This window comes from Mercurialis annua, linkage group LG6, assembly GCF_937616625.2.
Source record: "Mercurialis annua linkage group LG6, ddMerAnnu1.2, whole genome shotgun sequence".
In the NCBI taxonomy this organism is placed as follows: Eukaryota; Viridiplantae; Streptophyta; class Magnoliopsida; order Malpighiales; family Euphorbiaceae; genus Mercurialis; species Mercurialis annua.
The window spans coordinates 682,439-709,067 of NC_065575.1; the positions used below are offsets into that span (position 1 = coordinate 682,439).

At 29.3% G+C, this 26,629-nt stretch overlaps 3 protein-coding genes and 2 non-coding genes across 7 annotated transcripts; 3 read left to right on the forward strand and 2 right to left on the reverse strand.

Moving 5' to 3' along the window:
* Positions 1 to 291: 291 nt before the first annotated feature.
* On the forward strand, positions 292 to 363 carry TRNAG-UCC (transfer RNA glycine (anticodon UCC)). The gene has a single exon. It is a non-coding gene; the product is annotated as a tRNA-Gly (tRNA).
* A 1,033-nt stretch (positions 364 to 1,396) lies between these two features.
* On the reverse strand, positions 1,397 to 3,332 carry LOC126654027 (uncharacterized). Of its 2 annotated transcripts, XM_050348064.2 has the most exons (4): positions 3,011 to 3,323; positions 2,316 to 2,411; positions 1,690 to 1,830; positions 1,397 to 1,600 (listed from the first exon to the last, which is right to left on the reverse strand). In XM_050348064.2, the coding sequence occupies exons 1-4, from the start codon at positions 3,230 to 3,232 to the stop codon at positions 1,559 to 1,561; spliced, it is 501 nt and encodes a 166-aa protein (XP_050204021.1). In that variant the 5' UTR covers positions 3,233 to 3,323; the 3' UTR covers positions 1,397 to 1,558. The 2 variants fall into 2 exon arrangements, with proteins under 2 accessions (XP_050204021.1, XP_050204022.1); XM_050348065.2 differs by lacking the exon at positions 2,316 to 2,411 and having other exon boundaries at positions 3,011 to 3,332.
* TRNAG-UCC (transfer RNA glycine (anticodon UCC)) lies at positions 2,479 to 2,550 on the forward strand. The gene has a single exon. It is a non-coding gene; the product is annotated as a tRNA-Gly (tRNA).
* A 13,116-nt stretch (positions 3,333 to 16,448) lies between the features above and the next one.
* Positions 16,449 to 22,171, forward strand: LOC126686704 (protein GRAVITROPIC IN THE LIGHT 1). The gene is made up of 4 exons (XM_050380891.2): positions 16,449 to 16,552; positions 19,640 to 19,798; positions 19,910 to 20,625; positions 21,134 to 22,171. The coding sequence occupies exons 1-4, from the start codon at positions 16,515 to 16,517 to the stop codon at positions 21,916 to 21,918; spliced, it is 1,698 nt and encodes a 565-aa protein (XP_050236848.1). The 5' UTR covers positions 16,449 to 16,514; the 3' UTR covers positions 21,919 to 22,171.
* A 684-nt stretch (positions 22,172 to 22,855) lies between these two features.
* LOC126686705 (mitochondrial uncoupling protein 2) lies at positions 22,856 to 26,610 on the reverse strand. 2 transcript variants are annotated; one of them, XR_007643988.2, is made up of 10 exons: positions 26,332 to 26,610; positions 25,692 to 25,910; positions 25,530 to 25,608; positions 25,317 to 25,450; positions 25,141 to 25,239; positions 24,933 to 25,037; positions 24,445 to 24,519; positions 24,085 to 24,171; positions 23,407 to 23,511; positions 22,856 to 23,247 (listed from the first exon to the last, which is right to left on the reverse strand). XR_007643988.2 is itself a non-coding variant. In XM_050380892.2 (9 exons), the coding sequence occupies exons 1-9, from the start codon at positions 26,413 to 26,415 to the stop codon at positions 23,473 to 23,475; spliced, it is 921 nt and encodes a 306-aa protein (XP_050236849.1). In that variant the 5' UTR covers positions 26,416 to 26,610; the 3' UTR covers positions 22,856 to 23,472. The 2 variants fall into 2 exon arrangements, 1 of the variants encoding a protein (XP_050236849.1); XM_050380892.2 differs by having other exon boundaries at positions 22,856 to 23,511.
* Positions 26,611 to 26,629: the final 19 nt, after the last annotated feature.

Consider the following 26,629-nt stretch of genomic DNA (forward strand, 5'->3'; position numbering starts at 1 on the left):
CATATTGCACCAATAATAATAGTTAATACTAATAAATTAAGCTAGCTTTTATTTAATATAATATAATGCTAATAGAAGAACAAAATGAAAATGACCAGAATTAAGGGATAAGGATTTGGAATCCTATTTTTGCTAGCAACTATGTATTTATCTCCAACTTCAATTTAGCTATACAAACACTGAAACACACAAGAAAACATAACAAAATTAATAGTATAAAATAATTACTGTAAATATGCAGTCTAGTAATTTTTGTGGTTTATCGACATATACTTATTCTTTACACAAGAAGCGTTTGTAGTCCAACGGTTAGGATAATTGCCTTCCAAGCAATAGACCCGGGTTCGACTCCCGGCAGACGCATTTTTTTCCTTCCAGCTTTTAATAAATTTTTTTTATCCATAGCCAGATTTTAATAATTTCAAATTTATGATATGTCTTAATTGGGAAGTTCTTTTTGGAGCTAACTAATCAAGAAAAGAATCTTACTTTCAATTAGTTATTTAATTTTTGGTAGGAGGTAGGCTGTAAAGGAATGGAACCAAATATGATTTATATAAAGCCCTAATGGCAAAAAAAAACCAAACCTTTACGACTTGTTGCAATTATATCCAAACCTTTTAATTTTTGCAATAATATCCAAATTGCATTTTTTTGTTGCAATAATATCCAAATTGCATTTTTTGTAGCAATAATAGTCAAATTGATGGCTAAATTTGTTGTTTTCAATTAAGATATTAGGATATTATTATGTTTTGATGTATAATAATATAGTAAAAATCCCCAAAAATGGCAAAAAACTCAAAAAAATTCACATAAAAAGTGCAATTTGGATATTATTGCAACAAAATAATACAATTTGGATATTATTGCAAAAATTAAAAGGTTTGGATATAATTGCAACAAGTCGTAAAGGTTTGGGTTTTTCTTGCCATTAAGCCTTATATAAATGGGGTATTCAAACTTTACTCAGCTTTAGTTCATTTATATTTTACAACATTCATATTTGATTGAGGCTTAACATGAGTTTAATCGTTTAGATGCTAAACAAATTGACCTCAAGCTCGTTTATTTAAATTCTAAAAAAAACAAGTTCGAGTTCGTTTATTTAACCGTTACACGAGTTTAGCTTGAGCTTGGCTCGTTTAACACTTAAATGAATGAACACAAGCCAATTCATATAGCATCTAGATAAACAAATTCAAACCAAGCTCAATTGATGTACTTTACTCGCATACTCGTCAATTCATGAGCTCTTATTCACGCTCATGAGCCAACTCACAAACTCATAATCGAGTTTATATACAACTTATTCGTGAATGTCAACGAGCCGAATGCTAATAAATTCAAGCTCTATCCGTTTAAATTAATGAACATAAATTAAAGATCGAGCAAGTTAAACAAAAACAAGATCTGATTTATAGGGATTGCAGAATTCATATCATAATCCAACTCAAACACAGAATAAAAATTAGCAAACGAGCTGCAACAATACTACACATTTTTGAAATCACAAAATTATACAATAAGCAGTGGAACAAATGAGACAGTGAATCAGTTAATTGTCACTCCTTTTGGGCTTGTCTGAAGGAAATGTGACCTGAAAACAAAAAACAAAAATAGTTATTAATTAAGATTTGAGGGTTTAAGTATTGTAAATGAATATGATGATGTAAATATATATAATACAGTATCAGAAGAAGCAGCTGGAATCCAGTCGTTAGTTGCCGGATTGCCTTTGCTTGAGGCGTGACAAGAGGTTACTGAATCTGATGCTAGACTGAACCCTTTTTCATTTGCATCCTCCATTTTTATGAACCCTGTTCCTGTCTGAATTCATCAACAACACTACCGTCAACTCGGTCTCTGTAAAACCAATCATGACTATTATGATATAAAAGCTACTTACATAAATTTTTCAAGTCATACATTTTCAACATTTTATTTCTATTTTGAATACACTTCGTACGTTCCAAGATTATATATTTATAACTTATTCTTTGTACGTGGAGTGTTTTTATTTTTAATTTGTGTTAACCAAAGGCGTCGGTAAAATTTGGCGCCTTATTTTCCACGGAGTTCGTCGATGGACTAGTCCATCGATAAATGTTGAATCCCTTAACCGTCAGCATTTTGTTGTTTAATCCTTGGCAAAATTAACATTTCATGACGAATTTTATGTTGGTGAGAGGATTAAAGGGTTCTGTCGTCCTAAAATTAAGATTCATTTCTTGTCGCAAATATTCACTAGTAGCATATCATCTCTCTATAGATTGGAGTAAAAGAAGGACAAAAAAAGAGTAGAGATGTAATACCGTATGGTGGTGCTTATCAATGCAATTGAGATCCTTGTAGTATTCTGTCTCCACAAATTCCTCCCCAACTTCACCTTTTCCATTGCAACTTAGTTTCTAATTCAACCACCAGCAAATCAATACTTGATTAACTATGCATTTTCTACAGATCAATCAACAAGCTGCGTTTGTAGTCCAACGGTTAGGATAATTGCCTTCCAAGCAATAGACCCGGGTTCGACTCCCGGCAGACGCATTTTCCCCCCCAAAATTCATACTTTTAAATTTTGCATTTTGCATTACTATCCATAAATCTACAATTACTGTCATTTACATCCTTCCTTCCAATTTAAAAACTAAACAAAAGGTAAAATTAATCAACATGTATCATCGACAATCAATCAATTAACATGTCTAATTTCATCTTAATTCTATTTCACATGTAATGAAGAACATCATACACTAATAATTAAAGAGGTAAAAAAAATCAAACTAAAATGAAATAAATTTAATTTCTTTAAAAATTATCAATTTTAGCGTGTGTTGCAATTCTAATTAATACTACAAACTTTCAATTTTAACAATATAATAGTATTTCTCTTACAATTTTAAATAACGGTGCAGTAAAATATAAAGTTTGTATTTTGCAATTTTAACTTGAACTTTTAAAATTAAGCAATTAAAATCTCAGTAGCCATGGAAATAAGAAAACAAACCTGAGGTTGAGCTTCAAGGCGTTGAAACTCTACAAGTTCAGGGATCGGAGTTTCAGAATTTGAATCGGAATCAGCATACTGAGCTGAATATTCACTGCGTTGAGGCTTGGTGTGTCGTTTCGGAGCTAACCCGTCAAAATAATCTCTGGTTTCTTCTTCCATTTGAGCTTCTTCCTCTACACTCACATGAACATCGCTCCGATTTGCCCTTCTAAACTCCATTTTTTTCCTATCCAAACTCAGATTTTTTTGGCTTCTTTATCTGTTTGTTTTTGCCGTTATCCCACTTTGTACTTCAAATTTGGGACCAAAGGAGATGCGAACGAACAAATATCTCTCTACTTTTTGAAAAAAAATATCTACTTACAATTATTGCATGCAGGAGAAAAATATCTAAAACTATAATGTTATTTTTTTTTATATAAATTATCTCAAAATTTTCCATTGCATTTGTTTATTAGATTTTATTATTTAATTCGATTAAAAAATATTCAGTTTTTGCCTTTTTATTTTCTACAGCGTATTATTTATTTTATTTTATTTTATTTCAATTGATTATTAATTTAATACTGAGTAAGAGTTATTGCAATATCTGAATTACTTATTAATTTTAATCAATTACAAAAATTATTTAATTTTAAATAAATTAACTCTTAAACTGTATTATTGCTTGGTCTGATTTTTTTTTTAAAGGATATGGTTTCACTCTTGATCGTATTAGAAGAAGTAATGGAAAATTAGATCAGACTGATGAGACACTTTAAATGAATCAGTTATGTTTGGTTATAGGTCGATAAAACTCTCTCAAATTCGACTTTCAGCAGACGCATTTTATTAATATTTTTTTTTCTCAATTGAGATATAAATAATGGGGGCTAGCGAGAATTAGTTATATTATTAATACTAATTCGGATTTTTTTTTTTAATTCAGCCTACTGCAATTGGGAATGCACCGTGAGTGTTCCTGACCAGGCCAACACTCACTTGGGAAAGAGATGTATGTTTACTATTTAGATTAAGAAAGATTTTGTGAAAAAAAAATGTTTTATTATTTCTTATTAAATGGGCCTATTTGCATTTTGATACAACAGAAAATAGAGATAATTACATATTTAGGCTAAAAGCGGGCCCAAATTACATGAATATCTTTGGGCTTCTTACTCAAATAACCAACATTCATGTTTGATTTACTTTTATACCAACACATATTTGACATTTTAAAACTACCATGTAAGAGAGAAATTATTACTTTTATACCATCCATATAAATAGAACCCTAATAACACAAATCTTCATAATTACAATTATTTTCTCTCTCCTCAAATTTCTCTCTCCTTTCTCTTTCAATTCACCTTCCACACAAATTTCAGATTTGTTCTTCGCACCAATCCGCCTCCGCCGTTCCATTTTTGCCGTTTTGCCTCCGTCGTTTTGCCTCCGCCGTTTTGCCTCCGCCGTTTCACCATCTTTCTTTTATCATTTTGATTTCAGATCTGAAGTTTTTAATTCTTTTTTTTTCATTTTCAGATCTATAATTTGTTTATTTTTACTGTTGTTTTCACCATTAAACATGTATAAAGATTATCTTTAAAGAATCTAATACTCATTTCATGTAATGTAGAATAATTTTGTGATTTTATGGAATAAAATTCTGTTATTTCTGCATTTTTCTTGTGTTTCTGCGTTTTTTTTATTCTGCAGAACGATTTGTTGATGATGATGATTGATTGCTGAATTATTGTAATGTTACAGTGTTGTTGATTTTATGTTGACTTTATGTTGATATCAACTGATTTTTTTTATTTTTACATTGACAACTAAAATAACATTGTCTGTGAAATAAACTAAAAAAATTAAATTAAATTAAATTGAGACTATATAATGATATGGTAGCATCAGGGAAGAAGACATATAATGATGTTGCATTATTGTAATGTTACAATGTTGATATGGTGTTGATTTTCGGTTGATATTTTGTTGATTTTAGCATAGGTGAAGAAGACAATAATGATGTTAAATTATTGTAACGTTACAATGTTGATCTTATGTTGATATAGTGTTGACATGGTGTTGACATGGTGTTGATTTTGGTATAGGTAAGAAATATAAATAATGATTTTGAATTATTATAATATTACAAATTTGAATTTATGTTGATATTATGTTGATTTTGTGTTGGTATTTTAGATTGGAAAAATAATTTATTAATCTTTGATTAATTTAATGTTGATTTTATATTGATATATATAAAAAATAAAATATATGATAAATAATAAATTTTGATTAATTATTAGTAAAAATAAAGGTAAATAAATATTAAAAATAAAAATTAGTGTTAAAAAAGATTTACAAAATTAATACTATCCAATTTATTAAATGTTGTTGATATTATATTGATATTGTGTTGATATTAAAACTGACAAAAATATTAACAATAAATAATGTACACATGTTGATTTTATATTGATTTTGTGTTGATTTTGAGTTGATATTTGATTAATTTTAATGACAAATAGTATACACATGTTGATTTTATGTTGATTTTGTGTTGATTTTCAATTAATTTTAGGGATATGTGCATGTTAATTTTAGGTTGATTTTAGGTTGACATTGAGTTGATTTTGCGTTGATTTTGATTAATATAGCTTAAATAATTGTACATCAATAAAATTCAACATTGATTTTATAATAAAGTTTGTACGTAGAACATAATATAAGGAGCAAAAAAACCAACCAAATTTCAAAAATGCCGAAATGAATTTAGTACATTCTAATAAAATAGCACTCTAGAAAATGAAAGTTATATAAAAATGGCTGAAAACCAATAACATATGTTTATGTAGGGAATTTCAGAACGGTTATCGAGAAAAAAACACAAAGAGATCAATCATTCAAACAAATATGTGCACTCCACATTCCATCCTGCTGCTTTTCAAATAAACATTTATTCCGCAAACTTACAGGAGGCATTTATTTCATAGACAATATTATCTTGTTTGTCAATGTTAAAATAAAAAAAATAGTTGATATCAACATAATATCAACACAAAGTCAACATAAAATCAACAACACTATAACATAACAGTAATTCAGCAATCAATCATCATCTACAAATCGTTCTGCAGAATAAAAAAACGCAGAAATACAACAAAACACAAAAAAATGCAGAGTTAACAGAATTTTATTACATAAAATCACAAAATTATTCTACATATCATGAAATAAGTATTAAATTCTTTAAAAATACTCTTTATACATGTTAAATGGTGAATAAACAGTAAAAGATAAACAAATTACAGATCTGAAAATGAAAACATAAAGAACAAAAAACTTCAGATCTGAAATCAAAATGATAAAAGAAAGATGGCGCGGCGAGACAAAGGTGGAACGACGGAGGCGAAACGACGGAGATGGAACAACAAAAACGGAACGGCGGAGGCGGAATGGCGAAAGAAGAACGGCGGAAGCGAAGGAATAAGAACGTGGAGAAACTCTGCTGGACTCATGGAGAAGAAGAAGGAGCCGCCAAAATTCAAGAGAAAAAAGAAGAAACAGTAGAAAAGTAAGAATTCAAAGAAATTATGTTACAATTTTAATTTTGGATGGTATGAAATGTAAACTTTGACTTTGGACTGTATAAAAGTAAACTTGGGCCGATTTTCAGTATATTGGGTAAAAAGCCCAATATCTTTTCCCTCCAAAAATTACATGTTTGCTAAAAAAGGCCAAAATATTACAACAAATACGCACTATTTGACTAAGTCAGCGCGCGTCAGAAGCGCATGCCTTCTGACGCTTTATCTAGTGCACCAGCTTTGCTGGTGCACTAGTATAGCTGACCTGCTAGTGCAGGTTTTGAATTGTTCAAATTTGAACAATTCAAAAGCACACAGGTCTTTTGAATTGTTCAAATTTGGACAATTAAAAAGCCATTAAATATATATTTTTTGTTTTATTGAATATATTATTTATATATTTCTTTTCATAAATAATTATTTATATATTTATTTATTTAAATTATGCTAAAAATTAATTTGTTTTAAATAAATTTTAAAAAATATTAACTTTAATTTAAATTTGAAAAATATAAATAATTGAATTAATTAAAATATATTAATTTTTTTAAATCTTGAATCAAGAAGCGAATTAGATGTAGTAATTTAAAAATTAAATTAATTTAATTAATTAAAAATTTAAATTGCTATTTTTTTATCAATTTAATTGAATCAACCGATATATATTTGGTTTTTAAAAATTATATTCGATGAATCACCAATACATATTTGATACATTTCCGATAACTATTCAATACATATTTGATACATATTTGTTTTTCAAAATATTTTCTTTATTTTTTATGTCTTTTTTTAAATTTCATTATCTAATATTTTTATACATATCAAAGACTTGTTGAAAATTTAATTGAATCAACCGATGTATATTTGATACATATAAATGGTATTTGTAAAATATATTAATGAATTTTTGATACATGTTTGATACATCTAGGATAAATATCAGATACATATCTAATACATATTTGATACATATTCGTTGTTTGAAATCTTTTCTTTTATTTTTATGTCTTTTTTTAGATGTTATTACTGATATTTTTATACATCTCAGAAACTTGTCAAAAAATTTAATACATGTTTTACATATATATATTTCGTATACATATTTGATACACCTCCGATACATACTTAATCAATACATATCTGATACATAACTTATACAGAATAAACATATTTTTAAAATATATTAAATAGATAAATCGTTAATACATCATTCATACATGATATATATACACACACACACACACACACACACACACACACACACACACACACACTTAAACATACATAATTTATACATAATAGAATCATGAGAGTACTTTGATAATTTTATTTTTAATTAATAATAAATGTGGCTATTTTTATTTTATTTTATTTTTATATGACAACAAAAGTGTATGTTTTTCTATTTTTATGAGGCGGAAAAAATATTTTTTGTATATTTTATATTTTTAAAAATTAATATATTTATATTTTTAAAATTAAAATTAATATTAAATAAGAAAATAAATATTTGTATTTTGAAATTTATTAAGATATTAGTATTTTAAAATTTAAATAAGTAAATAAATAGGTGAGATGAAAAAAAAACTATTTATTTTAAATGTGAGTTAAAATTTATATATTAATAAGTAAATTTTATTTGATTTAATAAAAAAAAATAGCTAGCTGACCCGCGCGTCACCCGCGGGTCAGTGGAGCATATGCACCAGCACAGCTGGTGCACATGTTCATGCGTCAGTAGGACTGACGCGCGCGTCAGGCCTACTGACGCAAAGTAGGTATAACATGTAATATTTTAATAAAAAGATGTACCACATGTTATTTAAACTAAAAACAATTGTACCCCATGAAATAATTTGTATTTTTTTGTATACATCTGTAAGTAACCCCAGAAAATAGGGCTTATTACATAAACACTCCATTTTACCTATTTGTTCTCACCTTTACGCCTACAAAGTTTCATTTTCATATCTACGCTTTTTTAGAGTACAAAGTAATACTTATATGCTAATCACAATCAAGCCATATTACCATGCTTTTTCTTCTACTTACAGCCCTTCTTTTTCAACTTTACCAGTTGGTGGTAGGTAATTTATAATTAATAAATTTATTTGTATTTATAATACACTTGTTATTTTAAAATTTTAAATTATTTATATATGAACACTTGTCAATTTTTTTAACTTCTATCTATTTAATATTTAATTATTATTCTATTAAGTTATTATACGTTAACAATTTTCATTCAACTTTTTATTTACATTATACATTTGTGTAGATTTTCAAATAAAAATTAATTCCTTGACATGAATTTTTATCTTTCAAGTTATTATTCTTTAGTATTAAGTTGTTTTATCATTTTTAGTTGTTTTTTAATTGTTCAATTTTTTGTATTAATTTCTTCGGCTTTCTACATAAATGCGTTGTTTGGCAGACCTGTTTGTATAAATACTCTCACAACTTTCAATATGCATTTTTACGCTTTTTTGGTTATTAATTTAACTTTTATACGCTCAAAACTTCTCTAATTTTTTTTTGGTAAGCCCATCCGGTTTCCAAGGCTGCCCTGACTAATCCGGATCCGACCCGCGTCGCGCACCTGGCATGGTGGGTGAGTCTGCCAGTGGGAATTTTCTGCATTCACAAGGACTCGAACCCGAAACCTTGCTTAAGCGATACCAAGCCGCTTACCACTTTTCTAATTTTATTGTTCAATTAAACTAGCTAGCACAGGTGGATGGAAAATATTTTCCGGCGGAGTAGCTCCACCATCGTTTTGTAGCTGAACGAAGAACTCTCTCCGGCAGAGCTTCTCCTTTTTTTGCTGGTGGTCCAGCAGAACTTCTCCGCCTATTTATTTCTGATGTACAAAAAACTCTTTCCGGCAAAGGGGCCAGTTTTTTGCCAGTGCAAGTTGAACTCTCTTCCGTAACCGCGTGGCTACAACTAGTAGATTTTAATTTATTAGATCTGCTATTATTTATTCTTTAATTCTAAAAAAAATTATTCTTATAATTATTTACCTTTCTATCTCTTTTTTTTGTTTCATCAATTTTTGCTATAGTTTACTCTTTGAGCACATAATCAAATTCTTGTCTTCATGTTCTTTTTGTTGATGTCGGTTATTAATTGTTGAATTTTATTTATAGATAATGATATTTTATAGTAGTGACTCTAGTTTTCTTTCTCTATTTTTGCTTCTAAAACTTGACAACAACCTTTTCATTTAGAAATCAATTGTGAATAAGTTATATTCTGGTTCAGTTGGCTTTCAACAACAAAAGAATAATAGAAAAATAAAATACTTAATTCTCTTAATTTTGAAATGACTTTCATCTAATTTAATCATATAATATTATATTATATCTTTACTATTTTTGTAATACATATAAAAATATAATAACATTTGTATACTATAGTGATTGAAATCATGAGTTTAATTTGGATTACAACTAAAAAAACAATTAACAAGCAATTGAAGATTAACTAACAAACAACTAAAGAGCAACCAATAAAAAACTAATGAACAACCAACTCTGTATTTATTTTATATTTGGTTGCTCTTTAGTTATTTTTTTAATTGCTAATATCATTTGTTTTATTTATCTTTCATTTCGGCTACTTTTTTAAATATATTTTGATTACCTCGTACAAATTCAAACCAGAAAATGAATTTATTGTTCAATTATTATAAAATTCAAGCAGCTTTTTGGTGGTTTATGAGTAGTTTATGAGTAGCTAAAACTCATATGAAAACTTGTATTGTCAATGCACTAAAATAACACGCATTCATAAAATGTAAAATCAAAAAAATTAAAGTATCAACATCTGATAAAATATACTAAAAAATAATAATCAACAAACTTCAAATTTATAGACATGAAAATATAAAAGTATCATAATTCATACAACATTATTACTTTTTCTCTATTTTAATAATTTTCGTTTTCCCTCTACCTACTTCTATCATTGATGCAGCTTTTTTTTCTTTAATCTTTACTTTAATCTTCTTCTTTTTTACCTCCGCCTTCTATTACATTTGGTGCAGCTTGAGTATCGGTTATCGCCATTGGCGGTTGCTTTGGCTTTGCATGAAATACAACAAATTACAATATCTAGACCTTATATTTTCAATCGAAAGTTGATAAGGCTCTTTCCTCCCTGCAATGATGTACTCGGCAAATGCAGCCACAAATATGCCACAATCCCTATATAAAAAGTAGAAACATGATATAATCATCAAATTATATAACTAAAAGAAACTGAAGATTTACACTAACAAAATCCACAGTAGGCTAAAACCACAATTTTTAATCATGTTTAGAAGACAACCCCACTCATGAATAAATAACGTTAACTCCTTATTGGATTGCAAAGCTACTGACGAGCTACTATCAAACTACTATAAAACTACTATAAAGCTATATGATCCATCAATACTACAAAATTTACTAGAATTAGCATAAGAGCAAATATGTTTAAAGTACATGTCAAGTATCTATAACATACGCTTTTTAAAAACGCCTCACTAAACATCTCCTAGAAAACAACTATCTAATTTCCATTAATCTATTTTCTCTAAGACATAGTTGGTATAAATAAGCAATCCAAGAACAAATAGAAACCAATGAGTAACCAAAAAAAAACAATCAATGAGCAAGATAAAGTCAATTATCGAGCAATAAATTAAAACTGAAATGAAAAATGCAAACATGTATTGTTTTTCATTTTTTTTCCTAAAATTATATCTTATAAATTGTTGCTTTTAAAATAGGGTTAAATGCAAATTCATACACCAACTTTGACCTAATTTGCAATTACAACATAAACTTTGAAACTTGGCAATGTCAGTAACCAACTTTACACTTTTGGCAAATCGATACATCAAACTCAAAAAACACTAACGTGGACATTGTAATAAACCGCCATTTGTCGTTTTATGATTGGCCGGTGTACCAATTTGCCAAGAAATGAAAGTTGGTTACCGACATTGCCAAGTTTAAAAGTTTATGTTGTAATTGCAAATTAGGTCAAAATTGATGTATGAATTTGCATTTAACCCTTTAAAATATGTTATAATTTGTTTAAATTTTACTACATTCTTTTATTTATATCATTAGTATGGAAAAAATATAAATTAATAATATATATAAGAATTTGGAAGATAAAAAAGACAAACTAAAGGGAATAAGATGTTCAAATTATAAATATCTATATATACATGATAAATTGTAAAATATATAAACTCTAATAATTAAAAAAATAAAGGATTGAAATATTAAGTGTTACCGAATAAAAAAGACAAATATTAAAAAATGAATGACAATTGTTTATAAAAGATAAAATATATAGACTCTTATGAATAAAATTCATTTTAAAAAGCCAAATAAAAAAATTAAACTATTATGATGACAAGTGTTTATTTTAAAGACAAGTGTCTAAACATTGATAACAAATGTCAAAGTAAGATAAATCAAATTTTATTATTCCAACTTTTCAAAAAGCGTTGGGAAATCATGAACTTTGGTTATCAGTAAGGAGTCAACAGCTTGGGAATATACTCTTCACAACATGAGTTAACAAAGAAGCTTGTGTTTAGCAAAGAAGTTTAAAAAAGCGTATATGTGCAAACCCAACTTTAAAAAAGGAGCACGCTTGTATATGAAAAAGTTGGAAGAGTATTTTCACAAATAATTTGAAAAAAAGCGTGGAGGGAGTAATTTCCTCCAGAAATTAAGACTGTAATCACAAGCCCAAATTCAAGGAAAATCCACAAAATTATAAAAAAAATCATTTTATATTGGAATTATGCCTGAAACTCAAAACTTTTATCTTTACCTAGAAATAATAATTTTTTAATCTTTTAATTTTTATATTCTTATATTCTTATCTTTACCTAAAAAAATATCTCGTAGATACATATCAGATACCTTAAAAATACATCATTGGTGCTTCTCTTAAATATTTCTATTAAATATGATGCATAAAAAGATTCAGGTGCACAATTAGAAAAAACATCAAACATAGAATAAAATTTATCTAAAAAAACATATTTTAAAAAATTGGACCGACTTTATATTAATGATGTAATTTTCCCAATTCAATATTTTTGAAATTGAATAAAACAAAAAATCCATCACATTTTAAAAGTCTCACATCATTCTATAAAAATATTGAAAAAATATTTATTATTATAAACTTTCTTGTCATATCCTAATTAATGGTAATTATTTCATAAATTTTCTGTTAACATTTACTTGAAAAAAAGAAAAAATTAGTGTAATATTCCTCTAAAAATAATTTGTGTTGTTGATAAAATTCTAAAAATAAAATTTAAACTATAAACATATAACATCTCAAAATGAAAATGAAAATTTTATAAGATTTAATCATTCAAAAATATTTCATCTTTTTGATTTATTTTGTTCATGTCTCAGATTTTCAAAATCGTTAGTTCTATCGTTTAATTTTCAATTTTAATATTAGTAATTTCTTCAAATTGGAATGGAGAAAGTTTAAATATGTCCTTTATATTATTTCATTTCATTTTAATATATCTTTTTACCATTAAAAATTTAAATTATGAACTAATATAAGAGTATATTTTTTCACTCCAGTTTAAACAAATAACTACAATTGAAAATGAAAAAAAAATGAGAAATTAAATATTTTAAAAATTCGGACCATACACGAAAAAAATTAAAAAAAATTAAATGGTTTCAATGAATATTAAAAATATTAGTGATTAATAGATAAGAATATTTTATCATATATAGGTAAATATATAATAACTCACATGCATTTAAATATATTTAAGTTCAACCACAGTGGCATAGCTAGAAATTAAAAATAAGAGGGGTTTAATATTTTGGTTATTTATTTAACATGTAATAAAAAAAATTAAAATTAAAGATGTTAATATGTAATGTTTTATAAATAATTTTGTACCGATTGAAATAAATTTTACATGAAAAATTGTAATTTCTTTAGATTAAGAAGGGCAAACAACTTAAAGGCCAAAATATATTTAAAAACTTCTGAATAAAATTAAGAAGAATTTACATAAATAGGGTGTCACAACCTTTACCATTTGTGGTAGCAAAAGTTTTAGAAATGTTAAGTCTGTTTCACCATCAAATCACTTGCTCTAAAAACGCCAATTTACTTCAAATCATGAATGTAAAATATGCAAATTCCAAATGCAATCTGCCAATTTAAGGGACACTAGCAACTTGTAATAACATTTCATGTCACTGAAAAGCTTATAGTTTAATGTATTTCTCTAACAATTTTTTAATTTTTTATTTTCATGTAAAACGTGGCAAGCGTATGTGACCATATCATGTGGGGGAAGCTAAATATTTGATTATGGTTTTGAAAAGTGGCCTAATTAATCAATGTATAATGGAGAAGAAAACAAAATTTATCATGCATGAGTATCCCATAATAATATATTATCAGATAGTTATGAAGGAATTAATTAGTTCCTAAAAACATATTCAAACTGCAGTAGACGCTACTGTTCAAAATTTGAAGTTAGAATTTATTTTTCGCAAAATGTCTATATGAATATTTGAGTAAAAGTTGATTTGAATATAAAAAATTTGAGAAACATTTTTCGATCGACAAAATCAATCGTAGGTTTACCGTTGTTAACCGGCTTTCATTCAAGTGTTATCCTGAGTTGAGATCTTTTTAGAACGTCTTATATATCTTATATCAAAAAAGAAGAAAAATCTAAAAAAAATTGAACTTGAATATAATGATAAATAGAGGTATAAATTAGTCAAGCTGAGTTTGTTATGTCAAATTCAAACTCAAATCCAAATGAATTTGAATTTTTAAGTTCAACTTCGAACTCGAACTGTCATTCCACATAAAGAATATGAGGATAGCTTTAGTGTTTAATATTAAGTAAAAGATTCAAATATAATATTAATTTGGATCAATCATTTTAGACTGGTGAATTTGTTTGAAATTAATTTGAGTAAGTTGAATCGACCTGTTACAGTTTATATAAAGTCAAAACAAATGTTTTATGAATGCGTTCGAATTTAGACCTGACGTCACTCGCAATAAGGACGTCATAAATACAAAAGGAAATAAATGTCGCATTCCACATTAAAATTATGAGAATGATTTGAGTTTTTATATTGCTCAAAGTTCAACCACCAAATTAATTTAATTAACTACTTTAAACCACTAGTTAGATTTGAAAGTTAATTTAGATCATATGAATTTAGCTATATCCACTAGTTAGATTTTAAAGAGTGATGCATGCACTTTGCCATTACCATAAAAGGTAGGAGTGGACAACTCAAAAGAGTATTGAGGGATGAGGGGCAAACTTACAAAATATTATCTATAGCCATCCTACATATATATATAATGCAAATTAATAATTAAGAAGCATTCATGAATGGACATTGAACCTCAGGTTTACGATACTTACACCAGAAACACTACAAATTTACAGCAAACCTCTCGCAATCTACCTTCTATCATTGGTCGACACCATGTTTTATGTTTTCTCTTTTTATATATTTTCTACACTAATCAATCTGGTGGCTAGGACTTTACATTGTGTTCTTTTCACCCTTTAATTATTTTTTTAGTACTATTATTATGTTTATTTTTTTGGTATTATTTTTTGTAATCATTTCATTTAATTTCCTTTTTAGTCATCATGTGTGTTTTCCTCTAATGTACTTCTTTCCTGATTTAACTAGTGGATATAGCTAAAAGAATATTAACTATCTTGCCCCATAATTATATTTTAAGTAAAATAATTTTTTCCCTTTCCCCTTCCATTGTAATTAGAATATTTCATTTGCATGTTGCTAAAAGAAATTTATTAAATTATATATATATATATATATATATATATATATATATATATATATATATTAACTTTTAGATCCTTAAATTACATTAGATGCATCACATTTCTCTATAAATTTTTCTAATAACTAAAAGAAGATAAAAAAAAAATTAAGATAAAAACCATTCTATAAACAAAAATTATCGATTAGAGTGTACGGAAAAAAAACAGTTAGAATGGAAATAATGGAGAAAGTATATAACTATGACTAAATTGTGAGAAACATCTCTAAAAATATTTTCAGCAGTTTGATTGGCTGAGTTTAATTAAATTAAAGGGTTAATGTCATAAAAATTTACCAACTTTACACGTTTTCTCATTTTAATCACGAATTTTAAATTTTCTCATTTTCATGCACGAACTACCATTTTTTTCAAATTCATACACGGTGCTAAGGTGTCACGGTTCCATTGTTGTAATTCACTGAGGTGGAGATCATTTTACACCAATGAAGGAGTGTCACCTCAACATCGTGCATGAATTTGAGAAAAAGTGGTAGTTCGTGCATGAAAACGAGAAAATTTAAATTGTGTGATTAAAATGAGAAAACGTGTAAAGTTCGTGATTTTTTTTGACATTAACCCTAAATTAAAAGACTTGATATATTTTAACCTCTTAATTTATGGTAAACTAGTCTATAAATATCATCATTTTTTAAAATTATGTATCTAATGTTATTATTGAATAATTTTGTTATTATACATAAAATTTAAGAAAAAATTATTCCGATTATTTTATAACTGAAAATTGACGGTGAAATATCATTATTTATTTGACGAAACCAAAATAATGAAAAGAAATTTGGAAGAAATGAATAAGTTTGGCATAAAGATTCTGTATTGAAGGAAATAGAATAAATGGCATGAACTAAAATTCAAAAGACAAACTAGTTGAGAATCCAACATTTTCTTATTGTCTTGTTTGTTAGTTAAATCAGTGTCATAGGTAATGCTATATATTTAAGATCATGGCCTGTTCATTCTCACCTTCTAATTATTGCTCATATCTCACTTATCTCTCTGCGACTACGTTCCATCCAAAAACTATGTTTCCGAGCATGTTTCTCTGTTCCAACACTTCAAGGTAAACCCTAAACACTACTTATTTTTATGGTTGTATATGATCTGATCATCTCGGTGTGGTGCTCGGCTCGAGCACGTTCATTAGTCTATATGAATGAGCTCGAACTTTACTTTATGTTTATTTATTTAAACAAACCAAGTTTGAATTCAGTGATAGATCAACTCATTTACGTTCATAATACATAAGTTTGATTATGAGTTCGTGAGCTAAATACGAGCTCCGATTAACAACTCATGAACTGGATCGCATTAAAATAAGTTGATGTAACTTTCAAATTGTATAGTTTTACTTTGTTAGAAGTCTGAACTCATATTGATTTGTGTTTGTTTATTTATACGCTGTCCAAGCTTGGCTCGATTAGCACTTAAATGAACGAGATCGCACTCAACATGCATGCATGCGTAGCATATATATGAACGAGATTGAGCTCAGCTCGTTCAACATTTAAACAAATGAACACTACCCGAGTTTGAAGAGAGCATAGATATTATAAAATTTAAATAAACCGAGCTCGAGCTTATTATTTAAAATTGGCTTATCTCCTTAAAATCCCCCCACCTTTTACCCCCAATTCATTTGCACCCTCACGTTGTAAAACCACCAAATATACCCAAATTACGACCTTTCACTTTCAATTGCACCCTCAAGCATTAAATTGACCTCTTTTCACTTGAAAAATGTTCAAATCAATACTTTAAATTTTAGCCTATATTTTAAAATAGGACTTAATATTTTTTTTTAAACAAAAATAAATCTATTTTTTCAAGTGAAAAGAGATCAATTTAATGCTTGAGGGTACAATTGAAAGTGAAAGGTCGTAATTTGGGTATATTTGGTGGTTTTGCAACGTGAGGGTGCAAACGAATTGGGGGTAAAAGGTGAGGGTTTTTTAAGGGGATAAGCCTTTAAAATTCAAAGCAAACTTGAGTTATACATGAACATCTCGTTCGAATAACAATATGCTAAATATGAATATATTAAAGATCAGCTTGATTCAGTTCATTTGCAGTCCTATTTCTTTTTTATCATTTGCATGCAAGTTTATATATTTTAGGTCTCCTGTATAAGTACGCTACTTATATATTATGCTATTTGAATTAAAAGGTCGAAGCGATAAAAATAATATTTGATTTATCTTTTCAAAATAAATTAATCCATAAAAAAATTACTTACCTTTTCATTAGGTTATTTATTTTTCAAATTCCAACTTTTACGTATTTTATAAATTATAATCATACTTTTATTTATAATTATATCAAATTTGAAAGCTTTTTTTTTTGTAATTATGACCAAAATTTTAAATTTTATTCTTCAAATGCAAATTTGTGCGGTTTTATTAATTGCGATCAAATATTTATATAACTCTTTTTAAAAGTTAGACAAAAAAATTTAAAATTTAGTTTTAAATAATAAAAAAGCACAAATATTTGGATTTAAAAAATAAAATTCAAATTTTTAGTCACAATTGTAAACAAAAGCTTTTAAATTCGACATAATTATAAAAATTAAAAGATTTGATCGTAATTGATAAAAAATGCAACGTTTTAGATTTAAAAAATATTTTAACCTTCATTAAGAAATTTGCAAATTTTAGTCAAAAGTTTATTTTAATGAATTTTCTATTTTCTATTATCAATACATCTATTTTTTTTTATCATGCTCCTATTACTTTCGATATACACAAAGCTAACAATTTATTGAGAAAGTAATTATGAGAATAATACTATTTTATACATATTATTTTATACATATATCAATTATGTTTTTAAGCTAAATTACACTAACATTGTCTGAATTTTTTTAAACATTTATTTTGGTGTATGATTTTATTTATTTTGTATAAATATTTCTGCTTTGAAAAAAAAAAGATTACCAATGAGTTTTTATCTAATTTTTACCATATTTAATTAGTTGAGATTTTTAATAGACCGGATCTAATTAAAAAGTTTCTTATTTAAGAAAGTTTCTTTCATCTATATTATATATAAAAGTACGGATGGGGGAACAGGCAAATTTACTGAATAATCCTTTTCAGTTTACTACTAAATAAAGGTTTTATAGTCATTAACTAATTAGTTATTTAATTAATCACTATTATAATTAAAGTCCTAATTAGAATAGGTAGCTAAATTATCTACAATTTAGTTTTTAATATGTAAAAAATAACTAAATTATCTCCAAATTAGTAGGAATACCTATTTTTAAGTTTGACTGAGCTACAAAAATAAAATACTATATTTGGTTAATATATTATTATTTAAATTTTTATCTTATTATTTTTAAAGATATTATTAATAAAATTAAGTTAATTTTTTAGTTATGGTTATTAGAAAACTAAAAGAAGAATAAATTCAGTATGAAAAAAATTTAATAACCGAATATATTATACTCCCTCCGTCCCAATAGAGTTGTCCACTTTGCCTTTATCACATAGTTTAAGAAAAGCAATCATTGTTTATAGTTTTTGTAAAATTTTCCTTACTTTTCTTGTCATACCCCTATTTAATGTAGGGTCCACTTGCAATTTACTTTTATTAGTGGACTTTAAATAGGGGTAATATAGGAAAATTAAATGTAAAGTTAGTTACTTTTTGAAAGTGGACAAGAGTTTTGGGACAAAAAAAATTCTCAAAGTGGACAACTTTATTGGGACGGAGGGAGTATTTATTTTTACAAAATTTTTTAACTAATTTAATATTAATTATAAATAAAAAATTGATATAATTATAATAAATTTACTAATATATTTATTAAAGAGTTACGTTACGAGCGACGTGCATAGCACGTAAATATATTTACATTGACCCCCAAGTCAGGTCTGCATGTGATGAGCATTAATTAAATCAACTATAAACTTTATTACAATCATTCACACGTGTACGATCCAGATAGCGAGTTTATCCATACTCGCCAAAATCCAGACTTAGATATTCATGTCCATGTACCCCACGCACGTGCACCCACACTCTCCACTGCACTAACTCCGACGACATTATTATCGTCATTACTCCTACTCTCAACGATCATCACCGGTTCACCGGCAACCGAGTCACCGGTTTGACAAAACTCAGTTCTCTGGTTTTCCAGGAAGAAAAAGAAGCAGCAGGAGAAGCTGGAAAGTTACCGCAGCGAGTTTCACGACTCAGTAGACAGTAACTTCGGCTTGTTCAGCTCATTTCCGTTAAGCAAAGATCCAGCGGTTCTCAATCCATCAAGATTTTCTCTCCGAGCTCATCACATTCACAGGTTTAAATCTTCACCTGTGTGCTTGTTTTTTTTTTTTTTCTTTAAAACGGTGCGTTTTATATCGTCTTCTTCATTGTTTCGAAAGACTAATAAAAACTGTGTCGTTTCAAGGAACGGCGAAGTGAAACCGAAGAAGAAAGGAGAAATGGCGAACAAAGTATCGAATTTCTCCGACCTAATCCAACGCGTAGCAGCTTCTTGCTTACTCCATCCACTCGCCGCCGGCAGACAAGATTCCGGAAATGTAGCCGGAAGCGACGAAAGCGAGGTCTACGAGTACGAATCCGACGAGCACGAGGAGTTCGAAGAAGAAGATGAATTCGAAATAGAGAATAAAAAAGTGAAAAAAAGAGGAAATAATTTGAATGAAATGGTAACAATAGAGAGACTAATGGAGATGGAGATGCTTATGAGTGAGGTGTTCGGTTCAGTTTCCGTTATGAAAAGAGCGTACGTTAGTTTACAGGAGGCGCATTGTCCGTGGGATGCGGAGAGAATGCGAGTTGCTGATGCTGCAGTTGTTAGTGAGTTGAGGAAGTTAGGGTTTCTGAGAGAGAGGTTTAGGAGATGTGTGAGCTTTTGTGTGAATAATGTTAATGGCCGCGGAAGGAAGAAATTCGGGGGTGGGGATAATTCGGGGTTGTTGAGGGAAGTTGTTGCGCCATATGAGGCTGCGGTTGAGGAGTTGAAGAAGGAAGTGAAGAATAGAGAGAGTGAAGTAGAGAATTTGAGAGAGAAGATTAAGAATCTTAGTACTAATATGAGTAGTGGTAAAAAAGGAAGGTCTTTCTCTAAAAGGAAAGTTAATTGCAGTCTTGCTGCTCAAGGTAATTAAGCTTCTTTCGATGAATTTAATCATGTTTTTCGATTAAGTGTAGTGTATTAGGATGTGTGAATGAACATTTAAGTTGCTTTGTAGTGTATTAGGATAGGTGAGTGAACATTTAAGTTTCTTTCGACGAATTTTGTCATCTTTTTCGATTAATGTAGTGTATTAGGATGTGTGAATAAACATTTAAGTTTCTTTTGCCGAATTTAATCATCTTTTTTTGAATAATCATACAGTATTAGGATGTGTGAATGAACATTTAAGTTTCTTTTGTTGAATTTCATCATCTTTTTCAATTAATTGTTGTGTATCAGGATGTGTGGATGTAGCATTTAAGTTTATTTTGACAAAGTCGATCATCTTTTTTGATTAAAGGCAGTGTATTAGGATGTGTGAATGAACATTTAAGTGTCTTTTGACGAATTTTCACATCTTTCGATTAATTGTAGTGTATAGGATATATGAATGAACATTTATAACAATTTTTTTGATTATGCTTGTTACAGTTGCATTAGCTCCAGCGCCGGATCTTTTTGAAGCGACAATGAGCCAAGTGAAAGAGACATCAAAGTCATTTACTTCGATTCTCTTGTCTCTGATGCGCTCTGCTCACTGGGATATTGCTGCTGCTGTTCGTTCTATTGAAGCAGCTGCGGCTACTACAGATTATGTTACCACTACTAACACTACTGCTATTGCTTCGACTGTTGTGACTCATCATGCTAAGTATGCTTTAGAGTCTTACATTTCTCGAAAGATCTTTCAGGGTTTTGATCACGAGACATTCTATATGGATGGTAGCCTTTCGTCGCTTTTGAACCCTGATCAGTTTCGTCGTGACTGTTTTAGTCAGTATAGAGATATGAAGGCAATGGACCCTGTTGAGCTTCTTGGAATCTTGCCAACTTGTCATTTTGGGAAATTCTGCTTCAAGAAATATGTCACCATTGTGCATCCGAAAATGGAGGAATCATTGTTTGGAAATTTGGAGCAGCGGCAACAAGTGTTGGCTGGCAGTCATCCAAGGAGTCAGTTTTACGGTGAGTTTTTAGGGCTGGCTAAAGCGATTTGGTTGCTTCATCTGCTGGCATTCTCACTCGACCCTGCACCGAGTCAATTTGAGGCGAGCAGGGGAGCTGAGTTTCATCCACAATATATGGAAAGTGTGGTGAAGTTTTCGGGCGGGAGAGTACCGGGTGGTCAGATAGTTGGATTTCCGGTTAGTCCTGGGTTCAAGCTTGGAAATGGATCGGTTATCAGGGCTAGGGTTTATCTAGTGCCTAGAACTTGAGTTGTTTTACTGTTGGTTTTATAGGAATAACAGAACTTTGTTCTATTTGGAGTGTGACATGAATACTGAAGCAGCTCCTAAAGTCTCTTGCTGGTTTAAACTTGTTTGTTAAGGTTCTATGCCGATCATCTGTACCATATAGAGCAGCCTGTCGGGTGAAAATATTAATTGTTTACTGGTGTCTTCTCTCGAGTTAAGTGTAAGCATATATCAACTTTGTACTCTTTCAGGAAATAACATAGTACTTCTCTAATCTGCCGGGTAATTGACCATCATTGAACTTTTCAGTTATTTTCATTTCAGTTATTAAACTATTTTTTTTGTTCTTTTTTATCATTAAACTTTCATTTTTTTTCATTTTGATATTTCTGGGCAAAAATGATTAGGTGGCAGCCGGAAGTTGACATGTGGCAACCGGATTTTACAAGTTTTACTTTGAAAATTTATCATATATACATAATTTCACTCTAAAAATCAGTCTTTAGGTGAAATTATGCATATATAGCAATTTTCAGATAAAAAAAGGTAATAATTCCGACTGCTACCTAAGCATTTTTGGTCAGAAAATAAAAAAAAATGAAAGTTCAGTGATCGAAAAGAAAAAAAAAATAATGACTGAAATGAAAAAAATCGAAAGTTCAGTGATCTTCAAAATCAATTACCCTAATCTGCATGCACGTTTTAATGTGGTAGAGAAAAGGTAGGAGAGTGCAAAATCCAAAACAAAGCGAGCTATGAATCAAACTGACCAAGAAAACTAAATCAAATGTAATAAAAAATGGCAATTTCGATTTATTTATTATAAATTATGCAAAAGAATCAGTTCAACCGATCAATTTCGGCCTCTGTTGTTGCTGAACCGAATCGAAATACCGAATGGACAATCCTAATGCAAACAATCGATAAGATAAGAAACAATAGGAGCTCAAGAAACAGATTAAGAAACAATTGGGGATAAATTGCTATTGATTTTATAGTAAATGCATACAATTCGATCCAGAGAATGAATTACTCAAGTGCTTATATCTATACATAAGCTGAACAAATGGCTCAGCTTTAACCAAGATATTACAAGAGATGCTCTTTTGAATAGCCTGCTGAAGTGTAGGACTTCAAATCATCTGATATAACATAAGAATAGTCTGAGGATATAGTCCCTTTTTGGGTTTGAATGAGGCACTGGAAATAAAATTCTGACGATGTGCATCGTTTCCAGGTTGAATGATGAGGAAACTTGTCGAAAGTTCTCACTTTAACCAAGCGGAAAGAATTCTGAGCAAAGCGAAAATAAATTCTTGCATAGACTTTGTTCATCACATAATCAGTTGACTGCACCAAAGAAATTGCAACATGCCATTGAATCATTGAAATATTCTAATTAATTGCATCACATTATTGATATGTTTCAATGATGTGTTGCAATTCATTGGTTCTATCCACAAATGACGTGGTGGACATAGTCTATGTAAGAATTTCTCGTAAGTGAACCTTATTTCTAGTGGAAAAACCGCCAAAAGTTGAAGAGGTCATGTCTTCTAAGCTTGCAGAAACTTATTAGTCATTGTATATTTCCCTAGTGAATATTCTCTTCACCTGTAATAATAGTCATAACTAATAAGAATGAGCCTTTCTCATTACCAGCACGAAAACAAATCAGCAATAAAACTTTCTCCATATCGATTAATTTGTTTATTGAAACAGAATGCATGCCACATAATATAAATTTGAAACTAAGATCATTATAATAATACATTGTCAAAATCGTGATCAACTCCCAAACACCTAGAAATTTGTCAAGAATTAGGTTAATAGTAGTTCGTCTCTAACCCAATTATGAATTAGTTTGCAGAAAACAATGTGTGGCGAATATAGAAGTGAAAGTAAACTAAAATATCAAAGTTGCATACCTAATCAGTCGATTGTTTAAAGATTACACCCCACTAATCACTAGCCTAAGCTTATACAATATAACAAGACTAGAATGTCCTTAGTAGCACTTTCAACAGGAAACAACTATTTTGCATTAACGTAGTTTTACCCCAGGGAATATATAAGAACCAACTGATAGATATCAAATCAATGAACAGTATGAATGAGGCAATTTCCCTGAATATGCATCTATAAGAGAATAATACCATTTAGGAAAGAGTATTTTTCAAATACTACCTGCTCAAGAGTCAAAAACATAATGACATTCCAAGATCCCAGTCGGCTGAAATTTGGAAGAAAACCTTTATAAAAGGCAAAAATTCCCTGCATGTGCATAGCTGCAATAAGTCAATAACAATATGACAGCACTTATCGTATAATAATAGTCTCATGTAGTAGTAAGTTCATGTTCCTGTTTCAAAGCTTTAGTAACAATACAGAAAAAAGGCTAAAGGGGTGAAGAGCATAATAAATTGTAATAGTAAAGCATGCTAATAGCTTGGTCTCCTAGTTTTTGTAAACCTAGAAACATAAAAAAGTTGCACAACTCATTTGGAATCTAATTGAAAACTTAGAGAAAGTTAATTGTTAACACACCTCATTTTTCAGCGTCTTGATGAAACATTCAAGAGTGCTTTTATACGATGAGTCTCCCATCATTCTGGATTTCACCTGCAACATCAAAAGGATAGCATCCAGTCTAGAATTAACAATCACATGCAAATTAAATATATAACACAATCTTCTAGCCTTTTTATCTCTTTGGTTCATTTTATGTATTATTCTAAAAATCAGATGTCAAAGAGATGTCAATGGTGCCCGTTAGTACTCAATAAAGTTAATGCTAAAATCATAAAAATATTTTACTAGCTTTGTTAATATTAAGATGCTATCTTGTAAATTACTTTCAACAGCTTTATTGCAAAGCATACACGATATGTTTACTATCAAGCATGATCAGATCAATGCCTACAGAAAAATCGAAGTCGTTGCTATAAATGCAATATGATTATACCAATTTTTTTGAGATGCCAAAGATTTACTAATTTGTTGAAAGTGCAAGTTGGTGGGCAAAGGATACTTACAACATCAATAGGAGAACCAACACAGACCGCAAAAAGTCCTGCACCAAGAGCAGCTAGGATATGAGTAAAAGCGTTGTCCATGAACCCTGGAATTTGCAAAATTGTCTGCATAATTTTGAAGGATTAGGACATCACTGCAAAATTCTACAGATTCAACAATAGAAAGTAATAAAATTAGTATGTTAACCTTAAATCACTCGGAATTCACCTGTTTCACTTGATCATAACTGGCCAGTTCAGCAGCATTTATGATAGCATTCCGTGCTATGTTAGGCCCAAGTCCAGTCCACAAAGCACCAATTCCTTCCTAGATGAGAACAGATACACCATAATTACATTTATTTACTAACAAAAAGAATACTATTAGGTTGTCTAAAAACAAACCTGTTTCATTATGGTCAAATATGCATTCAGAGCTCCAGCATATCGTCCAGGCACCCCAGCTGGTAATTTTCCTTCAGCTTGCAGGCGAACTTTCACGAGATCAGTTGGATTAGCAACTGTGATTGCTATAGCGCCTGCTTAAAGAGGACTATGATAAGTTTGACAAGATAAGCAGTAGAGAATTTGAGTGTTTAGTTTACCACTTGTGTTTACCAGTTAGCAAAGCTGCAAATATCTTCTGGTACAAAGGAATATTTCCAACAAAATCACCACCAACCAAATATGTTTTCACCTATTAACATCAAATACATGGAAAGCCATCAATATCTGTCAAATATTAATCATATACACATATGCAAAATACTGAAGACATACAGGTTCATATAATCCAATCCTTAAACCTCCATAAATAAACTGACGATGTAATCCTGCAGTGATGCCTTTCCAAAGTGCCGCTAAACCTTCTTCGTTTGCAATAGTAGCCACAGTACCCAGCAAGCCCTTATATTTCGGTATACTTCCTCCATCCCCGGTCGAGGCTTTTCGTTGGAGTTGAAGCCTAACTTTTGCAATGTCCAAAGGAATGGTGCAGAGCTATATAATCCAAAAGCACAATGGTAAGAAAATGTAGCAGTTTCGATTGATTGACACTAGGATTGAATTGAAGGATAGCAAATTACATTGCATATCATATAATCACATCTAATTAACGACTATTCAAATAAGAAATTCATAAAGGCCAGATGAAATACAACTCAAAATAGAGCTAAGCACTCAATCCTCTAATTTTGACCCAAATTGCTGAAAAATAAGTTAACTTTACAACGGAACTAACTCAATTTCACACAAATTCGGATTACATTGATGCCACTTAGCTTGAATATAACGGCATTGACATTAAAGAAGCTGCTAATCATCAAGTTTACACATAAAGGGCTAAATTCTCATTTAATCATTTAGAAGAATCAAGAAACCAAATCCAAATCTATAATAAAAAAAAAACAAGGGTTGATACCTCAGCAAAACAAGCGGCAAAAGCACTGCATAGAAAGATTTCAATGAAGGAAATATCAGATTTGGGATTGAGATCCGCTGCCATGACAAGTGTAATTCAAGCTTTGAAATTTTAGATTGATTAGGGTTTTTAAAAGATACTGTATTTATGACTGGTTTGGTTACACATTTCTGTACTGGAGAAGAAACAAAAAAAAACAAGAGTTGATTGATGATAGGTAGTTGGTAGTTATTTTAGAGTAGAGACTGAATTACATTAATTGTCTATAATTTACTTGCAAATCTACATTAAATTCCGC

Coding starts and splice junctions, on each gene's coding strand:
- LOC126654027 (XM_050348064.2), bottom strand. CDS start 3,232: ATGGAGTTTAGAAGGGCAAATCGGAGCGATGTTCATGTGAGTGTAGAG. Junction 1,831..2,315: donor TTGATAAGCACCACCATACG/GTATTACATCTC, acceptor TGATGAATTCAG/ACAGGAACAGGGTTCATAAA. Junction 1,601..1,689: donor CAGCTGCTTCTTCTGATACT/GTATTATATATA, acceptor TTTTGTTTTCAG/GTCACATTTCCTTCAGACAA.
- LOC126686704 (XM_050380891.2), top strand. CDS start 16,515: ATGTTTCCGAGCATGTTTCTCTGTTCCAACACTTCAAG. Junction 16,553..19,639: donor CTCTGTTCCAACACTTCAAG/GTAAACCCTAAA, acceptor CTGGTTTTCCAG/GAAGAAAAAGAAGCAGCAGG. Junction 20,626..21,133: donor TTGCAGTCTTGCTGCTCAAG/GTAATTAAGCTT, acceptor TGCTTGTTACAG/TTGCATTAGCTCCAGCGCCG.
- LOC126686705 (XM_050380892.2), bottom strand. CDS start 26,415: ATGGCAGCGGATCTCAATCCCAAATCTGATATTTCCTTCATTGAAATC. Junction 24,172..24,444: donor TCAAGACGCTGAAAAATGAG/GTGTGTTAACAA, acceptor ATGCACATGCAG/GGAATTTTTGCCTTTTATAA. Junction 23,512..24,084: donor TGTTTTTGACTCTTGAGCAG/GTAGTATTTGAA, acceptor CTATTATTACAG/GTGAAGAGAATATTCACTAG.